The following is a 23141-nucleotide window of genomic DNA, read 5'->3' on the forward strand; positions in this document are numbered from 1 at the left end:
GATCATCTTCAGTCACGTCGCGAACAAAGCCATTCTTTTCAAGAAATTGGGTTCGCGCTAGCTCTGTCCCAACCCTGGACCTCTAAAAAAGGAACGAAACATGCTGATTCCACGACCAGCCACACGATATATTCCGATGACTGAACATCCGGCATGAACCACCAAAGCTTGCAGTGACTGACCTGAGTCGTGGTAGACATACGTTGTTTTCAGGAGCTCCCGAGGTCTGCTCAACACGTCGCATCACCCTGGAGCTTTTCTCGGCCCGTGAACACCGTGTATCTCGGTGACTCGCGTATGTCACTCCGAAATCGAATGTATCCTGATACATCGGCGACTGCTCATTGCCTATTAGCTGCGGCCGTGATACTACTTCGAATCAAGGGTGCTTACTTACGTCTATTGTGTAGTCGCATTTGCGTATATATTAGTTTCCTCATGTAGTAAAGATCCGTGCAACACGTTGGGCTTTCCCAGTCCGTACATAGCAAGGACGCGTGACATGGATTCTTCGCACCAGATGAGTTTGTGTAAGTGAGCACTCCCTTGGAACATCAAACGAAGTCATGATCCTTTGTCCTGTGTGCCTGACTGATTCCGACCTTCTGACAACACCTTAGTGATTCTACGAATCGCCAAGACTTCATATCCCGCGAAATAGCTCTGTAGTCCGATGTCCCAGCGTCTCCGCGGGCCCGAGCAAAGCAGCCAATGGTCATGATCTCATCATCGTATTTTTCCAGTGGCATCGACTTGATAGAAACATGTGCGCGCGCCGATGGAAACATGGTCGGAGGGGCCCTGCATCACGGACTCTGGGAGGCCGAGGCTGGACCAATTGGCTAACGCTAGTTTTCGTCCGCATCTCCAAAGTATCAACCAGAATTCAGCGCATCGCGCCGCGCGAAGCACCACTCGAACACATCGTCCACTGACCGAATTCGCGTGCTCAGGCTTACTACGCGACAACGGCGGACTAGAAAGAATTGCCTACCGTGCCGTCGTCGAGGCAAGAGCCCGGACCCACGAAACGCCTGGCTGCGCCGACGGCTCCATCCCGCGTACCTTCATGGCGACAGCGACAGCGTCAGGGAAACACATACCTCCATAAAGCCCCTATTGCTCGGCGCATCGAGCTCAGTCTGGGCGCATAGCAGATCCGGGTCGTGTGCCGCCGTGTGTCTAGGGGAGGCGAAATCTTTGCTCCCGTCAGTGTCCAAGACGACCGACGCTCTTCTCCAGCAGTCGCCCTGCATCCAAGCGTGTTAGGAGCTGCATCTGGAGTGTTCGGTGTATGTTTGTCGCCTGGACTATGAGGTGAATAGGCTCGTGGCTCTTCGTGTGTGATATTGGACATCGGCCGTTAGCGTCCCTCTCATTGAGATTCTCGCGATCCTCCACCCTCTGCCTCAGCACCTTCCACCACCCCCACGCCTCTCAACGATATGTCGGACAGCGAGTCGGACCAGAACACAGCTCAACTCGAGCCGGAGCTACGCGAGATGAAGCTGGAAGGCGCGACCTCGGGAGGAGCAGGTGAGGGCAGGAGCACCACGCAGGTGAAGGTAGAGGGAGACTTGCTCGACCGCGCGTCCACGCCTCTCGCCATACCTCCCAGGCTCAAGACGCGATCCAAGTCTCAGTCGCCCATGGCAAAACACGAGCTCAATACTCCATCGCCCGGCAGCGCTCATGAAGAGATCGTGGGGGGAGATATTACGCTGAAGATGGAACCCGGCAAAGCTCCCAAGCTCTCGCGCTCCGCCTCCCAAAAAGTCGTCACTCGCCCACCTCCGTTATACATCGACCTCCCCGACTCGACCGATGCCGCCAAAGAAACCTTCGTCGTCCTCCCAGAATGCACCTACGCGAACAAGACCATCGGCACGACCGACCCTGCGCTCGAATGCGACTGCCAGGAAGAATACGACTCCACAACCAAGACCAACCATGCCTGTGGCGAAGACTCCGACTGCATCAACCGCGCGACAAAGATGGAATGCTTGGGCGACTGCAGTTGCGGTCGCAAGTGCCAGAACCAGCGCTTTCAACGGAAACAATACGCAGACGTCACGGTTATAAAGACGGAGAAGAAGGGTTTCGGCCTTCGTGCCAACAAGAACATGGCTCCCGGTGATTTCGTCTTTGAGTACATCGGCGAGGTCATCGACGAGCGCACCTTCCGTCGCCGCATGGGCCAATACGATGAGGAGGGAATCAAGCACTTCTACTTCATGTCTCTGACCAAGGGCGAGTTTGTAGATGCGACGAAGAAGGGTAACCTTGGTCGTTTTTGCAATCACTCGTGCAACCCGAACTGTTTCGTTGACAAATGGGTTGTTGGGGACAAGCTGCGAATGGGCATATTTGTTGAGCGCAATGTCAAGGCAGGCGAAGAACTCGTCTTCAACTACAACGTCGACCGCTACGGCGCGGACCCGCAGCCCTGCTACTGTGGAGAGCCAAACTGCAGTGGTTTTATCGGCGGAAAGACTCAGTCCGACAACGCGACAAACCTCAATAATGATACGATTGCGGCGCTCGGAATCGATGATGGTGTTGGTTGGGGTACAGCAGTCGCCAAGAAGCCCCGCAAGAAGAAGGCCAGCGAGGATGACGAGGAATACATCAGCGACTTGCAGCCACGCGAGCTTGAAGAGGACGCAGTCAACAAGGTTCTGACGGCTCTGCGCAGCTGCGAAGAGAAATGGATTGCTGTCAAACTTCTCAGCCGCATGCAAACCGACAACGAGAGAATCGGCCATCGCATTGTCCAATTCCACGGTTACGAGTTCTTGAAGACAACCTTGAACAAATGGAAGGAAGATCATAACGTTGTTCTGCAAATACTGGATATTCTACACAGGCTGCCGCGCATTACCCGCAACAAGATCCAAGACTCTGGAATCGAAGACGCGGTAAGCAAGGTGAAGGACTGCGGAGAGGAACGAGTAGAAGAGGCTGCGAAGAAGCTATTGACCGCATGGAGTAAGCTGGAGATTGGCTACCGGATACCGCGCTTGAAGAGAGATCCAAACGCTGGCACGCCAGCTCGAACCGAGAATCATTTCGAACGACGCGAGAGAGGCCGTGAGCGATCTAGGTCTAGGTCAAAGTCGCCGTCTACGATTGCGCCCAAAGGCCCGTCTGCAGCAAACGTCCCGTCCGGTCCTCGCGGCGTGATAAATGCGCCTCGCGGTCCGGCCGGCTTCTTTGCTCCTGCGCGACCCGTCATGCGACCAAGACCGTTCAACGCCCTTCCCCAGGGTTGGTTCCAAGCAACAGCTGAGAATGGCTCGACATATTTCTACAACTCCAATGGCATTACACAATGGCAACGGCCGACGCAGCCTGCAGATGCCCCGCCTCCTCCGCCAAACAAAGCCAGAAGTGATACCCAGCTATTGCAAGACATCATATCCAGCATCACCTCGAACGGCACACCCACCGGGCCCTCCGCATCTACCACCCCACAGCCAGTAGCTAACGAGGATATGGAATCCAGTTCCGGTCGTGAAAAGTGGCGTACCCTGCCAAGAGAAAAGCAGGAGAAGGTGTATGAAGCGACAGTGAGTAATTCCCAGTATCTCGTGAAGCATGTCTGACCTTCACAGCTTTCACCACACGTCATGACTGTGACAAGCCATTATCGCAAGAAGCTCGAAAAGACGGAAATCAAGAGACTCAGCAAAGAGGTTGCCCAGAAGCTTGTACGAGGCGACTACAAGTCCGGTCGCGTCAAAGACCCAACAGCCAAAATCAGTTCCAACCACGAGAACACCATCAAGAAATACGTAAAAGACTTCATGGACAAGGCCGTCAAGAAGAAGGAGGAGCGACAGAGACTCAAGGCCGCCCAGGGTGGTTCAAAATCCGACCTCACCAACGAGTCCCCCAGCACTCCACGTGCACCAAGCGGAGATGCCAACGACGCCTCTCCCACCGACTCCACATCCGACCTAAAGCGAAAGAGGGACGAAGAGACGCAATCCGGCTCACCAAAGCGAACAAGAACAAGTTCTGAAAACCAGGAATCAGCGCCGCCGCCTCCGCCACCACCACCCGCAACTACTGATGTCGAAGAGACCCTCACGCCCATGGACGAAACCTCCACCCTATCCTTCTCCGACGCAACCGAGCGAACTACCCTCGGAAACAAGCCCTCCCTCCAACTAGACGGCTACGGCAGCCCCATGCAACTCGCAACACCTCCGACTAACGGTTCTGGTGATCAGCGGTCTCGACCCGTCAATGGAGGAGGCCAACAACAGCGTTCATAGTATACGATGAGCAAGTCATACTTTATTCGGGTTTATGTATTACAGCTCTTTTCTCAGATTCTTATTCTTTGTAATTCTTCGGTTCTGAAGTTCAATACGTTCGTTCGGCCATATGGCTCGGATGGGATAGTGCTAGCATCATATGGCGTTGGTGGGAAAAGATTAGTGGAGGCTGTGGTGTGGTAGGGATGATTCATTGGAGAGTGGTGGGATATGAAGGGGTGGAGATACGTATGTATTATGTTGGGAATTGGAATCAAGAGAGATATCTACATCCGTTCTTCGTAGTGTGCGTATGTTTGTGATGTCCTGCTTCTAGGCTCGTCTACCGCATCCAATTATAAGAGCCCGTCCCTTTCACCTTCACTTTTCCAAAACGCAGCATTCTCCTTCCTATTGTACCATACCCGTCTATTGTACCCAGCCATCTTAATAAACTGGCACAATTCTCCACCGTAGGTACCATATATAAAGTCTACAATCCGTCCTCCTACTCTTATCCTCTATCTCACACACTACCCTACCTACTACATATCCAGTTCCTACACTTCCACATCAAACTAACAAACCACTTACCGACTACATCAACATGTCACCCACTCAATCATCATCATCACCGGTGGCCTGCCACCGACAATCACTTTCCGGGGAGCTTTCCTCCCAACCCAAAATCCAGGCTGGCGCCTACAATCCCCTCTCCCCCGACTACTTCTGGGACACAGCCTACACCTTTCCCGCCCCCATGGCAACTACAACCCTCCGCGTGGTCATCAAAGCCACCCACAAACCCACAATGTCGGCGGCAACCCACACCGCCGCCAAAGCAGCCACCCCTCCCCGGGCCCCGCGTAGTCGGCAAACCAGCCCTGGCAACTACCGTGCGCAGCCTGCTAAAGGCGCTGTATTCGGTAGTGCACGGGCACCGCCTCCCGCGAACCCTTGGGGCGGCGATGTCTTCGCCAGGATCAAGGCTGATGATGAGGTTGTGAGGGAGAAGGCGAAGGAGGAGAGGGAGAGGGAGGGGGGATTGTTCCGTCCGAAGATGACGCAGACGTGGAAGGTTGGAGGTGGGGAGGTGGTTGTTGAGGTTTTTGAGGAGGAGAAGGGGGAGTGAGATGGGATGGGACAGGATGGGATGAGATGAAGGAGAGGGTAGTTTTGACGGGCAATGCATCAGTCTAATAAATTTCTCCTCATGTATCTTCTTCTTCTTGCAGATATTTAATGTTACCTACTTGCCCACCACCTTATCCCCAACCGCCTGCGCCGTCATCCCCGCATTAGCAACACTACTCTCCAGCGTCCCCGCCACCCTCATGAAATTCACAGCCAAAACCTCCAACCCCTTCTCCTCACACAGCTTCCACGCATTGAATCCCCAGCGGTCCTTCAAATCCTGCATCTCACCTTGCTTCCCCTGCACCGCAGCCTTATACTCTTTCTGCATCTCGCGCAAGTCCTCGGGGCGGACTTCAATCTTGTCGGAGCCGCGGGCGAGGATGAATATATAGCGATGCGGTCGTGGCGAGATGTAGTTAGGGAGGGGTGCGGGACGCACGTAAGGCGAGCGTATGGCGGCGGCTTGGTGCGAGAGTGTGCCGCTGGAGTCGCAGGAGAGATTTGTAATGAGCCAGTGGCGGACTTGGCCGAAGGATGTGTCGTTGTTTGTCATGAGGTCGGGGTCTACCATCATGAGCACGAGGTTATCCAGTGTCTCGCTGGGCTGGGTGCAACGTCAGTTGATGTAGTATACAAGATTATCGAGAATGCTCACCGCAGGGTCGAGGAAGACTTTTGGTTCTTCTTTCGTGTCGGCGTTGGCTAGCTCTTTGCCTGGTGTGTCGAGTTTTGCGTTTGGCCATTCTAGAGTTAGATTGTAGGAGAGGTTGATGGTGTCTGGAAGGACGTCTGGAATGACTTTGTGCTCGAGTAGAGCTTGCTTTGTGGCCTGCGTGTTCGCCATGTTGTAATACCCTGCTGAGTTGTCGCAATGCGCAAAACTATCTAGAGTTGCAGTACTTTTAACACAAAGTACGTCGCTCAAGTATTATATCTACCAGCAGCCGCATATGCCGGAGGAAAGCGCGCATTACGAGTGTTCACGCATCATGCATTATCACTTTCGGGAGCGATCCGCTCTCGTGATTGCGCAGCCGAGTAGCTGTAGCCAGTCTGCAAGTGCTTTCTTTGGTTAGTCAATGCGGATGTGCATCTGGAAGGGCACGCTGGATCGCCGTTGTGGTACGATTGTAGAGATGACGTTGTTATGACATGCATGAGACACGCGATGGACCGGGGCGGAGTGCTAGCCCCGAATTAACACCATCGTCACTCATACACTGCAAACATTGGGGAAAATGAGTATACGTATGGCAGTTAAAGTGATCATACTGTTGACCTTTCAAACAAGCTTTCACTTCCGTGTTACATCGTCCTGTGCCGTAGCTCGTCTCGGTACTGCGCTACAACACCCATTCTGTAGCACGCTCCTTCACTCGCAGAAACCAACTCTACAGCGAATCAACGAGTATCTCCGGCCGCTTCTTGTGGCTGTCTCTGATCCCCAGCCAGTTCCACCGGTGGTCCCGTAGCCGGAGCTTCGTATCTATAACTCGGTGGCAATTCTTGGCCGGCTCGTGATATCCCGTCTCCTCTCTCACATCCTCCTTCTTCTTCTTCCTCTTCTGTGTTCTTATTCCAATGAGAACACCTACAGCAATCAGCGTGATGACACCGATAGCCGCGCCCACACCAATACCAGCTTTTGCACCTGTCGATAAAGTACCGTTGTCATCGTTCGGTGTCGGCGCGGTAGGCGAAGGGCTGAACGAAGTAGACGAGCCTGTCACAAGAGAACTGTTGGTAGAAGTTGGAAGAGAGGAACTTGTGACAGCCCCCACAAACTCAGGCGCAATCTGATATTTCGCAAGACTAGGATCGCTGCAACAAGCACTCGAATTCCCACAGCACCACCAATCCGACGTAGCAGTCCCATCACAAGGCGTGACTTCGACATCGTTTTTCCGTTGTTCTGCCTACAGAAACACGTAAGCTATTCGCGTTCATTCACATCAAAAGACGCCCGAGTTCTCGTCTTTGTCTTACAGCACTCGAACACAGATCCTGGCAGCCTCCAGCTTCCCAGTTGGAGAGTGTACATGATTCACGCCAGAAGACGCCAGGACCTGAGAGGCAAAGACCGTTTGGAAGGCACTCGTCCCACTCCGCGCAATAGATGTGGCTGAGCGGATTCGACGTGTCGTTGGAGCAGGGTTGGTATCGCGTGTCGTCCTGCGAGCCGCCGTTGGGCCAGAAACAGGTTTGTGCGCTGCCCAGTGCGGGAAGGGAGATGAAGAATGGTATGCGCGGGGACATGGTGTTCTGTGCTCGGTGGTGTACGGGCTGGTAGGGCTGTTAAACAGAAAGGGTCGATACGGGCACGACGAAGAGGGTGTCGATGTCTTATTATGCTGGGGGCTTGTTACTGAAACATAATTCTAGAATTGGAACTATGTACGCTTGATTGGCTAGAATATCCTACTGGGCTCATGAGGCTTTCTGAGCTGACTGCATAATGTTCAGTAATCTGGCTTGCTCACCAGTCACCCGGCGAATGCTTTACTCTGGTTTTGTACGCCCCGTAGACTAGCAAGCCACTTGTGCGGCCAAGATCCAGCCCCCACGCTAGATTTCGTGGCGGAGTAGAAGTCAATAACGAGGCCCTCAGCACTTGATCCTCACTAACCTGGGTGCTGAATAGTAGCCCCATAGCCAAGTTGTGGGTATCGAGTCGGGCCATCGTGGTCAGATATAATGGCGGGGACGCGTCCGTAAGCATGATGATGGTCTGGCAAGAGACGAACATCGGAAGACGATGGAGCATGGAGAAGCAAAGCACTAATGGTAGAGCATCGAAGTGATTATTCATTCTCCAAACTGGCTAAGTACAAGCAAGCACCCAAAGCAAGATCCATCCACATCCAACCCACCATCACATCACAAACACCATGCATTGCCCCAACCCACCGTTAGCAACAACCAAAGGAAAAAGAGCAGACTTACACATCGTTGCGTCCCAAGCATCTAGTTCATCTCCCACCCCCTCACACAAACTCAAGTGCAAGAGAAGCAGTCGACTATCCAGGCAGCACCACGAGGAGGCGCAAGGGTCCGACTTCTACCGCCCGTCCCCCTCTTGCGATCGCCTGGCACGCCCACCAGCGACCCATATTCTCCTTAATGACAAACACTCTTTGCATCCTGCCCGAAGCCCGTCAACCAAAGAAGTTGAGCGTTATCAGGTCCGCAATAGCAGTCTGCCCCATCGCTACATCGCAGGTAGTCAACGCCGCAAAAAAGAAAGCGACGCGTATACCGCGGGACACCTCGCTTCATCGTCCCCGACCGAAGTGGAAACAAACAGCAAGACCGGAACACTTTTCGCTTCCTCCCGGGCCGGTTCAAAAGATGAGCCGGCGCGGTCCACGCTAGCAGTTCCTCGCTAGGTTGCAGCAGCTGAAGCCATAGGAGGTATGGCCAGCGCGCAAAGGGTGAAGACCTTAATGCCGGCGGCTGCATTGCTCAAAGGTAAGGCCGGAGACATTTTCTCGCTTCCTCCCTGACCAAGACAACAAGTTGCCTACAGTTCGTCGCCGACAGCTCACCGCTAACAACAAAGTCGTCCGCAGCAAACGTCAACAACAGGTCGTGACAAGCATTCGTCGTCTGGGTCAAGTCGCGATAGCAGTCTGCCACGCATGCCCCGTAGTCTCAATAATCCGCCGCACACGAGAGCATCGAATAGATTCCACGGGGGTGCCTCGCTCCATCCCGTACAGTGATGAGGACAGAGCTCGGCGAATGGTAAAGCCCAGTCACTCCATAAAGGAGCAAGCGGCTGCAATTTACCAAAGAAGAGACCGTTGTAAAACCAGATATCCAAGCACCGCTGATCCGTAAAGGGGCAGTGAAAAGACAGAAGCCGGCGTAGTAACAGTCCAGGACGATTTTTTTCGATGTTTTTTTGTCGATGTTTTTCGTTTTTTGTGATGGCAGACCTACAAACGTGTGTTGCAAGCACGCAGGCAGGCCCCCAAACACGTGGTGTTCGATATGCCATCTGATGGTATGCCATCAGGAGGCCGAACGAAGGGGTACTAGTAGCCGAGAGGGGTTTTTGGGACCCATCAGGTCGTACGTTCCCCCACACTGTATGCCCGTAAGGGCGACTCAATAAAGATTCACGATCAAAGTTTCCACGAGAGGATTTTTCCACGAATGTCCATGCCATACTGTCGAGCACTGGCAGCGGCACACGCCATGACTTACCCGCCGAAGAGGGAGAGTCCATGGGTATACAGTTGTCGTCGACAGTCCACGCATGGACGGGAACACCCAACGAACAGGCCGTCGCACACATGCGGCGACAGCCCATTCGCGAGGACAAAAATTGTCCTCCGAAGGGAGGCGGGTGCTTGTATGCAAGTTGAGCCAGGGACCATTACGGTCTGTCAGAGAACCCCAACCATCTGCTCCAGACAAGAGCAGAGGCCGGGAGAACTCAATATCTGTTGGCATCTTCCGCACTCGGCAACCTCTAAAAAGAGTGCCACTGGCGACGGGGTTACGCGAACGTTCCCTGCAGTACAAGTCCGCGTGTCGGCAACGTAATCGGTCAACGGGAGGGACGTATGCGAGCGGACTGTGTCCGGAAGGTGAGGGCGTAGAAGGCGGAACTAGAAGAAGGAGGAGAGGATGTGCTTCCACCTCCTCCCCACCTCTTCCCCTCCACCTTCTCCACCAACCCGGGATGGACGGATGGACGTAAACGAGCAGGCTGTATCCAGACGGCGCAGGTAAACTCGAACTCAGCGGACGGATCCGAAGGAAGCAGGCGTACCTGAAGGCGCGGGCGTACCCGAAAGTAAGATGTAACATCGGGGCTCAAAGGCGGGACTCGGAGAAGGCAGCAGCCGGGAAGATGAAAGAGGCAGCAGAAGAAGAACGAGATGATGAGAAGGATGGAAGGAAGTGCTTCCACCTTCTCCCCCGTCCCCTGCCCACCACCTCCCTGACCAACCCATTTGCACAATGGCCAAGACATCGGGGGACATGCGAATAAGGGTGCCTGTGAGCAATATTGCCATGGACCATGCGGTCTATCGGAGACTTCCGAGGAAGCCTCCATATCGCAGGCATCTTCCACGCTCGCCTCCCTGAACAGGGTGACACTGGTGGCGGGGATACGGCGAACCGTTTCCCTTGCTGACAGGTTCTCATCGCGAAGCATTTTTTGGCGGGCAGGTGAAGGAAGCAGCAAGAAGAGGGTCGAGTGAAACTGTGTTTCCACATTCTCCCCGCCTTGTCCCTGCCGCCTGCTCCACCCACCCTGTGAGGAAAGGATACTCTACCTGAAACCAGTAAGGCGAGCGAATCGGTAGGGGAGCCAAACTCGAGCCAGCAGGAACGGAAGGAGGACAAGGAGCAAACCAGTCTCAAACCCGGGAACACAAAATGAGGTAGACCAAAAGTACTCCGAAGAGTTTGACACAAAAGCGCGAAGCAAGCCATGGCTGTCCGTGAAGGGAGAGCTTAGGTGCGATCGCAGTAGTACACCCTCCCGTCATGCTTATCTGGGAAGTGGGTAGATGCGAGGACGCAGAAGAAGAGGGAGCTAGAAGAAGGAGGAGAAGGGGTGTTTCCACCTCTTCCCCACCTCCTCCCCGCCGCCTCACCTCCACATCCCCCACCCACCCATATCCCAGACCAGCTTACGGTTGAGGGCGACTCGGCCATGACATGCGCACATGTTTAGGCCTGAAGAGAGGAAGTGACTGCAGCCAAAAGAACGCCATGGACCGTAAGGTCTGTCAGAGACTTCCAAGGAAGTATCGATATCGCAGGCTTCTTCCACACTCGTACATCTGAAAAGACGACACTGGCGGCGGGGAATAATCCCTTTGACTAACAGACTCCCCTGTCCGTGTGACACCAAAGGTGATAGTAATCGCGGTCGACTGCAGTCGCCGTAAACATGCCGGAGCAGAAGCTGCGCGCCTCAGCTCATCAGGAGCTTACCAACCGGTATCTCGACAGTCTCTGTAAGGTTACTCATGCCCTGCCAGCAACAAGGAGGACCTGTCATCGGTTGTCCTCGTCGACAACGCGCACAAGAAACAGTAAGAGAAGCCTTGACTTCCTACATATGCTTGGACTGCCGTGAGGAGGACGCATGCGCTCGCGTCAATGAACCATGGACGGTTGACGTCTGTTGTGGCGCGAACGCTACTATCTGTTGGTATCTTCCACGCGCGACAACCTGAGAAGGCGACACCGGTGGTGGGGAGTACTCCCTGGCGTGAGGTTGTGCGTCCCCCTCATGGCTGTCTGTCCGCTACACCAATGGTGTTTGCAAGACTCGTAGGACTCGGAGGAGGGAGTGGAGAAGGAGGGACTCATCGCGCGGCATCGATCGTGGTGTCGGCTGGCAACTGCGGTCGATGGTGCGGTGATGTGGTCGGGATGGCATGAGATGGCGTAATAAAAAGGTGGAAGCAAGCGCCGCTCGACGAAAAAAAGTGATGCATGGAGGAAAAGAAGTGTGAGAATCCCTCAGACGGTGAAGTGAGGGTAACAAGGCCAGGAAACTGTTGCTGGAAGGAAGGTGTGTCACGTATCGTGTGTATGTGTGCCTGTGGTGGTTGCCTGGCACGACGCTAGACACCAGTAAATAGCACCACGTATCAATCATAAAAGGAGAAAATGGGGAATACCAAGCTACTCTGTGTAGAGAATGTGCGGAGAACAACCATGGTACCGATGCCACATCCGGCGTAGGACGACCCGTTTCAGGGCCAGACGAACAGTGTTGCTAGAACTGAGCTGTGAGCATGGCCAGTCTCCGTAGTACTTCTCGTATCACCGTGAAGCTCGGAGGCCATGTAGTCGCAAAGCCAGGCGTGTTCGTCCTTGGAAGCCGTTGGCCGGATGGGGGTGGAGTACATCATGACTGTCTTGGCCTATAGTCTCGTTTCGAATTTACCTAGGTGGAGGGACGGTTGAACCGGACAAGCTCATTCGACGAATTCCAGGAAATCCGGTGTAGCACAAGTCCGGTCAGTGGTCCGCTCGTCGAAAACTAATCGCTATCTCCTAGAAGCTCAGCGAGCTCGGCTTCTTCTTCCGCTGTCATCATGCCCTCTTTGCGCTCGGGTTCCTTGTCCTCTTCCTTACCGAGGCGCTCGTCTTCGGCCTCTTGGATGGCCTTGGCAAGCTCTTGCGGCTTGAGGCTCCACTGTCTGACTGTAGCGTCAATGCTCACGCTGATCACGCGTTGGCCTAGCAGAAGAAGGCCAGTGACCTCTTCAAAATGCCCACTGAAAGTGTGATGCAGCTTGCCGCTGCTCTTGTCCCACACGCGAACCTCTTCGTCTCTGCATACGGAGACCAGCCAACCGCCATCCTCATCGATGGCAACATCGCGAACGAAATCGGGGTGCTCGAACGTCGAATCCTCTGCCCACTCACGGCCTCTGGAGAGACACTTGGCCGTCTTGTCTGCTGAAGCTGTCCATAGATCGCCGTCTGAATCGAAGTGTAGGGCGTCGATGCTTGTCTCATGAGCGATGATGGGCGACGGTTCAACCTCTGAGGCCGACGTCAGCCCGATGGTCCACCGTCTGATCTCTCGGTCGCTTCCAGCGCTGAAGACTGTAGCAGTCTCTTTGCTGGGCTCGTAGTCGGCCGGGTCTAGCGCAAGAGCGAGAATCCCTCGTGTGTGTCCCTTCAGTGTATGTAGCTTCGAGCCTGTGGCGACGTCCCAAACGATGATGCTGGCATCCTGTGAAGCCGACACCATGACCTCTTTGCCGTGTAGCGTGAATGCTATGACGGCCTTGACGAAGTCGCTATGGCCTTGGAAGCGCTTGGCGGGCTTGCGCGTGGAGAGGGTCCATGACCAAATAGACTTGTCCCAGCACCCCGCAAACAGCGTATCGGATTTTGAGGAAACGGCAACGGACGTGAGAGGGGCTACGGGCCCTGTGAAGGTGGCAGCGACCTTATTAGTCTACAAGGGGAGCTGTCAGTGATGACCTCATAGCTGAAGTGAAGCCACGAGGCGGCTGAGAAACGGAGGTCTGACCGACTTCAATGTTGATGCGCTTCACGTTGCCGGCTGCTTCGGCAACGTAGATGTGATTCTCATCGTGCGGGTCCGCGGTGAGGGCGAGGATCTTGGAGGGGAGCTTGAGGGGGTTGCCCTTGGTGTTCTTGGACTTGGCAGCCTTGCGAGCTGTCTCCTCGAGGGAGGAGCTACATGCTATCAGCTAAAGTAAAGGAAGATGGTTGAAGATGGATGGAAGCCCATACGTCGTCTGGAAGTAGTGACCTGGATCGTTGGAGCGCGACATGATATAGGGTGGGAGGAGCGGTGACCGCCGGCAGGATTGTGTGACGGGCTGTGGGTCACGTTGGGCGTGTGACCAGCGACCCCGCTATTATGACTCCGACCGTGTGCCGAAAGAAGCCTCCAGTAGCGGCCACATCACCGAGCTACCTCATGCAAGGGCGAGACTAAGCAGGTGGCAGTACACGTTGGTATCAAGACGAAACTCGACATAGTTACAGCGTATTGTAAATTCTTACGACTCTGACCATGCCCAAGGCAGCACCTAGGCAGCATCTTCGTCCCTAACACCTGATCGCTCGAGCTCATTGTTGAGATGGAACCGAAACCACCGTACCGGAATCGACTGAAGGAAGCTACTCGAAACTTGGACATTCAATAGACTCCTAGGTCGGGCGCTTATTCTGGGCGGATGGTAAATTCATGCCCCTGAATGGATGACGTAGCCTCCCAATTTCTAGCAGACCAGTCTCATCACTAAGGAGCACACAAACACATTGATAACATAATAAATTTCATTTCGTCTCGTAGCGAGCAAGGATATAGTATTAGATGCTCTCGTATGTACTGAAGACAATACCCAAAAACGCCGTAGATCATAAACAAAGGAAATCGTGTATAGTCATGTGTGTCGTGTGAGTCGAGCAGCGAAGCTCTTTCTGTAAAAAGCATGTGTAATGCAATCGTAAAGGTCGTTAAATGCGTTGTTCGTAAGAGTGAGGCGGTTATCCAAAACACGCCCATCATAACACTCATCAGGGGGGATATCTCAAAAAGACATTCCAAGGCACGTCTCATTACTTTTGTGGATCATAGTCCAGCAAAATGCGCCGAAAGACCAAATCATCTGCGATGCAATCATAAAATCGTGAGCGTGAGTATGGGTGTGCGTGCACATATAGTACAAGGTCGTGGGGTCGTGGGGTCGTGGTGTCGTGGTCGTTAAAAGGTTGGGTGGCCAGCAGAGGCACTGGCGGCGAAGTCGCGGATCGCCCATCGCCAGCCGCCTCGGTGTTCGCCGTTATCGCGAAGGCCGCCGACCCAGCCTTCGACGCGTCGTCGCCAGATGGCTTCTTCGTCTTTCTGTCGCCGGATGAAGCCAGGGCCGACATCGAACTCCTCGCCCACAAAGGTTGGGTCATCGGGGTTAGGTGTGCCAGTACCGCCCATGCCATTACCACCGGCGACACTCTCATTATCTTTGAGGTCGTCGAGGCCGGCGAATGGGTCCTCGTCTTCATCCACTTCCGAAGGCGATCCAATGTCGTTCGATGGTCGAGGCGCCTTGAGCCAGGTCATCTTGACAGGATCGAACACCATGCGGCCCTCGTACTGGACTTGGCGTGGTACAGAGATCTGGGAGATCAAAGCAGGCCGTGGGGGGGACGGTACTGGGGCGGGCGCTGGGGGCTGGGCCAGCTTGGCCGCTCGCGACGAGAAGCTCCTCTTTTCTTGGCCGGCATGAATGGACGAAAGGGCGATGTGCGAGATCGATTGTGAACGATCATGGCTGCGGCTCATCTGGTTTCCGGGCGGGGCAAAGGTAGGCGTGCTCGCCGTGGTCAGGGCGAGGGTCGTAGTGGAAGTATTAGGGTGTGAGAACGAAACAAGGGCTTCCTCGTTTCCTTCCCAACGTTGCAAAGTTGGGTTGTAAATCATACCTTTCTCGTCTACATAGTGGTCAGTAGGAGCTGGGAAGTAATGGTGGGATGTTGTACTTTGTGTGTAGGGCTGCGTCATCTGCCTGATCAACTGCGGCTTCTGTCCTGAGCCTTTCTTCCTGTGAGCAGATGGACTGGTATGAGGGCTACGAGCGGCCACTTGGGCAGCCCAGCTAACGGGCCTGGAGGAGATGGGGGCATCTGCTCGAGACCTCGTACCTGCCAAGCGCTGCTCACGTGCGTTCCTGCTTGCTGCGGTGTCGCGAGCAAAGCGAGGAGTGTGGTCCATCTTGGGAGGACTACGCGGAGTCTGGGGCAGAGGCGTCGCCATGCGATCAGGCATCGGCAGACGTGAGTTGCTCGGCTGGTGACGCAGCGACTTGTTGCTGGCGACATTGCGCGGCACCTTTTCGAATTGCTTCTCTTTGGAAGCTGAAGTAGGCAAGTCATCGAACAGGTCGAGCTCATGGCCGTCGCCAAAGTTTCGCTTGCGCTGAGGCTGTGTCAGCTTCTTTGGGGGTGGATGACGTGCAAGGGCAGAGGGAGCCTGATCACGTCTCACCCCAGCACGACTAGGCGTCTCGATGTGGCCTCCGCCAGACAGGCGCGAGTAGGAGCGCATCGAGGGAGACTGCGGTCGGCGAGGGTCAGAGTCGCGGCGAAGGTGGGCTTGCGAAGTGCTCTTGGACATGACGTGGTGCGATTGGGAAGAGGCCCCGCCAGCAGGGAGGAATGGCATGCGTGGTGGCTGACTAGTGTTGTTGTTGCGAAGGACAGGAGCAGAGCGCTTCGCGCGGAGCAGCTGTGCGCTGGTAGTAGTAGGCATGGTCCGAGTCGAGTTGGAAGTGGACGCGCCGCTTTCGTACACAGGGGTTAGCCTGGTCCGACTCGCGATGGAGGGCAGGGGCCTGGGTATCCGCGAGGTAGTGGGTCTGTCGGTGAAGGTGATGGTAGTAGCGGGACGAGCAGCGTGTGGGGCGGTGGTCTTGGTCGCGGGCTTCTTGACGACAATGTTCTTGTTGAGCGTCAGCTTCTGGCGGTCCAGGATCTCGCCATTGCCAAAATCGAAGCCATCCTCGAAGTCCTCCTCTTGGACCACAGGCTTGGCTTTGGGCGATGGTGCCAGTGCCTTGGGGCTCATAGGCGTGGGGCTGCTGAAGGGGGAAGGAGATAGTGGTGCAGCAATGGGCGATTGGGGCGGCGATTGGAACGGCCTCTGGGTAGGGATCGAGGTGGTTTGTGTGGGCTGCGTCGGCGTGAGGGACTGCTCGCGCAATGGCAGCGGTGGAAGGAGCGATGGCTCTGCGGCTGGTGGTGCTGGTGGTTGCTCGGCCTTCTTGAGCTTGTCGAGACGCGCGCTGAAGTCCATGGGCTCGGTCGGCAGCACGAGGCCGCCCAGGTCGTCGTCTTCGCTCTCCATGGTCATGATGCTGCCCAGGCTGGGGCTCATGGCGGACACAGACGAGCTGCGTGCCCCGCGGGTGCCCTGTCGCGTGCCTGCGAAGCGGATGCCGAGCGAGCCCTCGCCCCAGTCGAAGTCATCGTCCTCTTCCGCCGGCGTGCGTGGCTTGGGCGCCTTCAGCTTCAGTCCTTCCTTCGCGTTTGTGGGCAGCTCGAGATCGTTGCCCCAGTCGTCGTCGACCTCGATCTTCTTGGTCGACTTCTTCTTGCCCAGCCTCTTGATTGAGCCGCCGAGGAGCGCCGACGATGGCACGCTCGTGGGAATGGGGATGCCGGCCTGCTTCGCGGCGGTCTTGATGGCGGAGGTGTTGGTTGCTTGGTCGCCTGGCGTAATCAGGATTTGCCAGTCGTCATTGGATTCGGTCTCGGAGCGGACGCTCATGCGCGAAGAGAGTGAGTGGACGGTCGAGTTCTTGAACAGGAGGCCGTCGGAGCGGTCGTCGAAGTCGCCGTCGTCCCATGTCTCCATCTGGGTCGACTGCGAGGTAATGGAGGCGATGCGCGCCGCGAAGGAGCGGTTGTTGGCCGCCATGCTCGGTGGAGCTGTCGCGCGGGTATCGCAGGTGCGGTGTAAGGTGGGTGTGCAGGATCTTCGCGCGAGGTACTGAGGTGGTTGGGCTGTGGGCCTTGGAGGGTCGTCTGGCACCGCTTGCAGGTTCCTGCAGGGCTACGCGAAGCACAAAGGCGGTAAGTAGACAAAGGCCGGTCTGCAGGCTGGCCCGCACGCTAGGCCACGCGTGTCGGTACGAATAACACACTCGGCACCCCTGCAGCAAGGGCGACGATGACGGCGATGAGTCTGGAAGTACAGCTGTCGTGGGAGCCTACATATGCAGGAACAATGCAACCAGAGACTGCCTATGTATATACCACGCCACATGCCACGCCCTGTATAGCACCCATGTTTGTTTCTGCTCCCCATCAGCGCGACTGGTGCGGATCGCGCTCGATTCGCGTCCCGGGCGGATGCCTGGCATCAACAAACACTAAACCTTCACCCCAGCGGGTGCTGCCTGCGACGGCACCACCCACCTGGACACCACCACCACGCAAGTGACATTACTATCTACATACAAATATAACCTCCCGTGCCTGCCGTCTCAGGTAGACGTGGTTCAGGTTACGGTTTCAATAGATTCCCTACCACGTGAAACGCCCGGTACCTGTTCCTGGACGCTCTCACTATCGCGACTAGCTTCCCTGGCCACACCATCACAAACCTTCCCACTTGGGCTCCCTCCCGCAGTCCCGCCTAGCTTGTGCACACCATCGCCGCGATGTCGAGCCGCTATATTTTGCCAGTCGAGCCTGCGGATGGCCGCGGCGAGACCGTCGTCATCGAAGTGCTGCAGCAGGGCAGCCACCCTCTGGATGTCAGATTGGTGGGCTGCGAGGGCGAAACCCCATATGTGGCTTTGAGTAAGACAGCATCCACAGCACGTCTGTGTTTCGCCATCTGACGCGCCCCAGTCACGCACCGCAATCTCGCCAGTCTCAAGCACAAATTCAAGGGCAGCGACGACGAGTGGGCCGCCGTCGTGTCTCATTTTCTGCTCCAGCAACAGCCCGAAATCGGCCAGACCGACATCTTGGACGGTGTTCGCATGGTCTACACGCTGAAAAACAAGAACCTAGAACTTTCTTTTCGCCAGGACGTTGGGAACATCAAGGTGGGCAGCATTGTGCTCTCCAAGATAAATTCATCTGATGTGTGTAGGTCACGTTGGGTGAGATTGTCCTTCCAGAAGACGATGAGTTTGAGTTCAACCCGTTTGAGTGGGCGCAGGCATCAGCCATGGCGCACGCCAAAACGTTGCAGCAGGTGGTCAACTTGAAAGACCAAGTCAAGAGCGAGCAGCACACCCTCGCCAAACTCAATGCGCAATTGGATGACTTCATCAAAACTAAGAATGACACCGAGACGGCCATGCTCCAGCAGTTCATGCAATTGCTAAACGAGAAGAAGCGGAAGATCCGGGACCAGAGTCGTCTGCTAGCTGGCGCAAAAGTCGACAAGCCCACAGGTTAGTAAGACGTCGTTGTGACGTAGTTTTATATTGACAATATCTAGCGGCGGCCGTTCAGTCGACCCGAGCAGACACCAAGACTCGCAAACCAGATGCATCACGAACGTCGAAGCGCAAGGCTCCCGCACAAGCAGCGGAGCCAGAGGCAACTCCAGATGCAGACAGCGACCAGATGGAAATCGATCAGGCCAAGGTCGAAGAGCAGGATGACGAGGAAATGCCCGAACCCATGACCCCAGAGCAGTCCGACAATGAAACAGACGAGGAGGATGAACCTGCACCACAACCTAGAGGCAGGTCATCCGAGACGCTGAGAGCAAGTTCTGTTGCACAGAGTTCCAAAAGTGAAGCCACGGCAAGCAAGGGTGTACCACCACCTCGAGCACTTCCCTTCCAGAAGAGAACGACGCGAAGTGAAACTGTACAGAAACAGCCCTCTCCAGCTGCAGCAACAGCGGCGGACGACGACGACGATGACGAGACGGACGACGAAGAGCTGTAGGACAAAGGCTGACTATGTTTCACTGCATTAGTTTGGGTGAAACCATCTCTACCAAACTCCTCGAAAGCCGCCGCGTGGTTCCCGTGTTCCTTTTGGCGAGACTTCGGGAGACGACCTGCATCGAGAAACTCTAATTAATGCCATGAAGTACATTTGGTTCGGGAATCAGACTTTGGAATTATCGCCGACACGTGCTTCCTTCTGCCGGTGGTGCAGGTGATGGTGTGAAACGGGATCTGCAACCTCCTTAGTCCAAACATCAATAGTACTAATCTTGACAGAATGCGCGACGTGAAATCTGTCATGACTGAGAGAAGTAAGACATGGCTGGACCCTTTGTAGGTTGTCCCGGTAGCAGCCCGGTGGTCATGTATGTGATGCGATGCACACATGGATACGTGGAGTCGGATCGCGTTGATGTCATCCATGCCGATCATTCGGGACCACTGAATAACAGGGACGTCCCGAGCAGCGGCGTGGAAACAAATCAACGCTTGAAGTGAATAAGACTCGAGTTCCCGCGTGGTGTATACGATTGAAGAACGCTGCCCAAGCTAGATTGTAGTCAAGACGATCTTCGTATTCCAGTGATGTGGTGCCTTCGGAGCAAAGAGCAGCCAATGGACGATGCAGGCCTCTCCGGCGGCAGCCAGGGCTGAAGCGCGCGGGAGAAGCCTCCCGCCAAGCCATGTCCACCTCGACATGTCGCCCTTGACCGCAGCGCTGTCGCAAACACGAGATTGCCGTTTTTCTGGCCTCACGTACCAGGTCGCTGCGCTATCATAGATACGACGCGCGAGCGATGTCCCATTCCCGCCCGATCGACCAGAGGTAGCAGCGCCCGTAGTCTGGGTGAGTGAGAGAGGAGAGCCCGCGCTACCCACATGCGCGCTCGCGTGGGTCTATTGTACTGACGACATGTGAAGAGAAAGCGATTGTCGCCCTGCTATTGTCCACGCGCGTCCCGACTCGATTCCGCCCTCACACCGCGTCCACGGCGCTGCCATAACCCCATCCCCGCTCGAGCGCCTCACCTAATGCTCCTCCACCTCCACACGTCGTTCCACTGCACCTACCGCCGTCGGCCCGCGACACCGCTGCTACACGCGACCGACTGCACCCGCGAGACCCTGAGGTAACACGCCATGTCGGGCCCAGGCCAATCTGAGCCCATCGTGGATACGACGCGATCCCTCAAGCGCAAGCAGCTTTCCACCGACGACCAAGGCGAGCTCGACGCCCTCGACAGCATCTTCAAGCGCATAAAGACGGCGGTCCCGCGCACACCATACATACTTTCCACGCCATCCTTACATCCGTACCGGTACTACTCACAACAACAAGCCAACGCCTGGAAATTGGGAAGGCTATTCAAGTCGGAGGAGGAGCACTTGCAGTACAGGACATATCTCTATCGCGAGCCGTGTCAGGATTGCTTCGAGCTGCAGGCGGGAGAAGACGACGAGCCTGAGCCTGAACCGCCACGCTCCCATGTCGCGAATGGCCAGCCAGCGAAGAAGAAACCCAACCTCTCAGCCTTCAAGGTCAAACAAGCGAACGGTCCCAACACTCCCAGCGTCAAGATCAGCTCGCCCAGCTCTGTGCCGGATAAGAAACAGGCGAATGGGGCCAGCAAGCCTGAAAAGCTGTCTGCGCCGTCCCAAAAGACCGAGCCCAAGTCGCCGAAGTCGTGGGTACACCGCTCTATACTTTGTTCGATTACTGACAGTAGCAGATCCTCTGGTACTACACGCGACGAGCATCCCATCCGGAAAGCCGACAGAGGCGCCCCTTCTTCAAATCGGCCGCGAGCCCCTTCCACAACCAAGAGCGAGACAACCAGTTCCAAGGGCAAGATCGAGAAGTCGGACCCCTCCAACTCAACACCACACGGCCTACCTCCGCTGCTTTCGCCAGTACACGAACCAATGGGCAACCCATACGGACTCCCGAATATCTTATCTCCCACCCTCCCGTCCAACATACAGGCCGAGCTCGACAGAATGGAAGTACAGCGGAAGCGCACAGATTCCGACGCATCTGTGTCATCATCAGATCGCAAGAGTCAGACACTTGCTGTGCCACCCAGCGGATCTCAACAGTCCAACGGTACACCAAAGTCAGAGAACCGAGCGCGCTCAGTTTCCATCAACGGCAACGGCAAATCGCCCAACCCCGAACCAGTCAGTCAAGTCGAACAAACAGATTCTAGTATGGTAGTTAAGCTGAAATTCTCAAAGACCAAGGCGCCTGTCGTTGGCCAGATTCTCCGCCTACCATCGAAACGAGCGAATGCCGAGAAGAAGGAGCGCAACGATACCTCCAAGGCGACTCATATGGCAGACACGCAGCCCAAGGTCACGGATCCGCCTGTCATTAAGAAGAAGGCAATTCCCAAGGTCGCTGCACGACAGACTACAACGCCATCAAAGGTTGCAGAGAAGCGGCCGCGTGCGGAAGAGGAGACGACATTGGCGGTACCGCCCACTAAGCGACCCAGAGCAGGCTCAACCCAAGACCGGCCCATTACCCCTCTCCAAAACAGCCAGACGCAATACGCAACCCCTAAGAAGGACCTCAAGTCAGTCAACATGTTACGAACTCAGTCTTCCGAGAGCAATGACGCAACGCCCGGTCGGTCTGGCGCAACCCCAGCCGGCGCGAAACCTACATCTGCTCCTCTTAACAACAAGAAGCAGGCAGACATCTCGCTGCTAGGGCATACGTCGGCACGGTGGAACCAAATGGGTAGAGCCCTTAAGCATGAAGCCACCAAGATCCTCACCAGCGGCAAGATTTCGAAACAGGACGAAAAGAGGGCCGCAGTTACTAACCTTGAGTGTATCCTGTAAGACCAATACCCAGCGCTCAACTGTACATTTATGAACCCCACTAACACCCCCCAGCGCCTACATGGCCGCCTACTTCGCCCAAGACCTCTCCCTCCACATGCGCGGCCGCCCCGGCGAAGTAGAACAAACCTGGAAAACGCTCCTCCCCCTCTGCCTCTCCTACTCGCGCAGCACAAAAGACCTCCAACACCTCGACGGCCTCCGCTCCTATCTCAGCTCAGTAATCGCCGCCGCAATCTGCACACACGTCTCCCAGCGCTGCAACAACCCAAAGTCGCACGACTCGCCGCAAGATGGTACGGGTCATAGTGGTGTTAATACGGCTGAAGCGTCGCGCCAGCATAACTCGCTCGCGGAAAACTTTGCACTCCTGTCTGATCACACGATTAAAATGCATCGTCACTACCAAGACGCGCGGATTGCGCTGCCGATTGAGGATCTCCAATCGTTGTATAAGAAGACGTATGCAGCAAGGGAGTCGAATGCGAGACTAGCCCGCGAACCGGAGAAACTGAGCGGCGCCAAGATGTCAGGCCCGTACTTTTTGCCGCTGGGCGCTGATACCACGCCCATCCAGGCGGTGCGGTTTGGACTGAGGTTTCTGGCTGAGTATTGCGAGATTGAGGGGTTGAAGTATGGTTTGAGGGTTAATCTTGAGAGGCCTGAGTAGGAGATGAAGAGGCGGTTTTTGTGAAAAAGGTGGATATCAATCGTGTTGCTGAGCGTTCATCCTCACATCTGCATGCACGCAGACACACATCGACATCCCTTCCCTTGTTGGCGTTTTTATCATTGCACTTGTTTACTTTAGCGGGTGGCTTTTCATTTGGTTGATTTGAAAGCAAATTCTGATACCCCATGAGGTTGGACTGGACCTTTTTGTTCCTCTCCCTTCTTCTTCTTCCTTCTTGTCACTGGATTGGGATTCTGTATACATAATGGAATGGGGAAC

General features: G+C 55.3%; 6 protein-coding genes across 6 annotated transcripts; 3 read left to right on the plus strand and 3 right to left on the minus strand.

Annotated features, from left to right (window-relative positions):
• Positions 1-1445: 1445 nt before the first annotated feature.
• Positions 1446-4280, plus strand: J4E84_002239 (uncharacterized protein; the record flags this gene model as incomplete). The annotated part of the gene is made up of 2 exons (XM_049384866.1): positions 1446-3569; positions 3615-4280. The coding sequence occupies 2 exons, from the start codon at positions 1446-1448 to the stop codon at positions 4278-4280; spliced, it is 2790 nt and encodes a 929-aa protein (XP_049246889.1).
• A 1231-nt stretch (positions 4281-5511) lies between these two features.
• On the minus strand, positions 5512-6243 carry J4E84_002240 (uncharacterized protein; the record flags this gene model as incomplete). Its single annotated transcript, XM_049384867.1, has 2 exons — positions 5512-6003; positions 6055-6243. 2 exons carry the CDS (start codon positions 6241-6243, stop codon positions 5512-5514), a joined length of 681 nt encoding a protein of 226 aa, XP_049246890.1.
• A 6174-nt stretch (positions 6244-12417) lies between these two features.
• Positions 12418-13690, minus strand: J4E84_002241 (uncharacterized protein; the record flags this gene model as incomplete). Its single annotated transcript, XM_049384868.1, has 3 exons — positions 12418-13347; positions 13427-13592; positions 13650-13690. The coding sequence occupies 3 exons, from the start codon at positions 13688-13690 to the stop codon at positions 12418-12420; spliced, it is 1137 nt and encodes a 378-aa protein (XP_049246891.1).
• Positions 13691-14628: 938 nt separating this feature from the next.
• Positions 14629-17340, minus strand: J4E84_002242 (uncharacterized protein; the record flags this gene model as incomplete). The annotated part of the gene is made up of 2 exons (XM_049384869.1): positions 14629-15356; positions 15405-17340. The coding sequence occupies 2 exons, from the start codon at positions 17338-17340 to the stop codon at positions 14629-14631; spliced, it is 2664 nt and encodes an 887-aa protein (XP_049246892.1).
• A 745-nt stretch (positions 17341-18085) lies between these two features.
• J4E84_002243 (uncharacterized protein) lies at positions 18086-19337 on the plus strand (the record flags this gene model as incomplete). Its single annotated transcript, XM_049384870.1, has 4 exons — positions 18086-18227; positions 18279-18478; positions 18526-18832; positions 18880-19337. The coding sequence occupies 4 exons, from the start codon at positions 18086-18088 to the stop codon at positions 19335-19337; spliced, it is 1107 nt and encodes a 368-aa protein (XP_049246893.1).
• A 1145-nt stretch (positions 19338-20482) lies between these two features.
• Positions 20483-22859, plus strand: J4E84_002244 (uncharacterized protein; the record flags this gene model as incomplete). Its single annotated transcript, XM_049384871.1, has 2 exons — positions 20483-22185; positions 22244-22859. The coding sequence occupies 2 exons, from the start codon at positions 20483-20485 to the stop codon at positions 22857-22859; spliced, it is 2319 nt and encodes a 772-aa protein (XP_049246894.1).
• Positions 22860-23141: the final 282 nt, after the last annotated feature.

Source organism: Alternaria hordeiaustralica, assembly GCF_023758085.1.
Source record: "Alternaria hordeiaustralica strain BMP 2776 chromosome Unknown scaffold_3, whole genome shotgun sequence".
Taxonomy (NCBI): domain Eukaryota; kingdom Fungi; phylum Ascomycota; class Dothideomycetes; order Pleosporales; family Pleosporaceae; genus Alternaria; species Alternaria hordeiaustralica.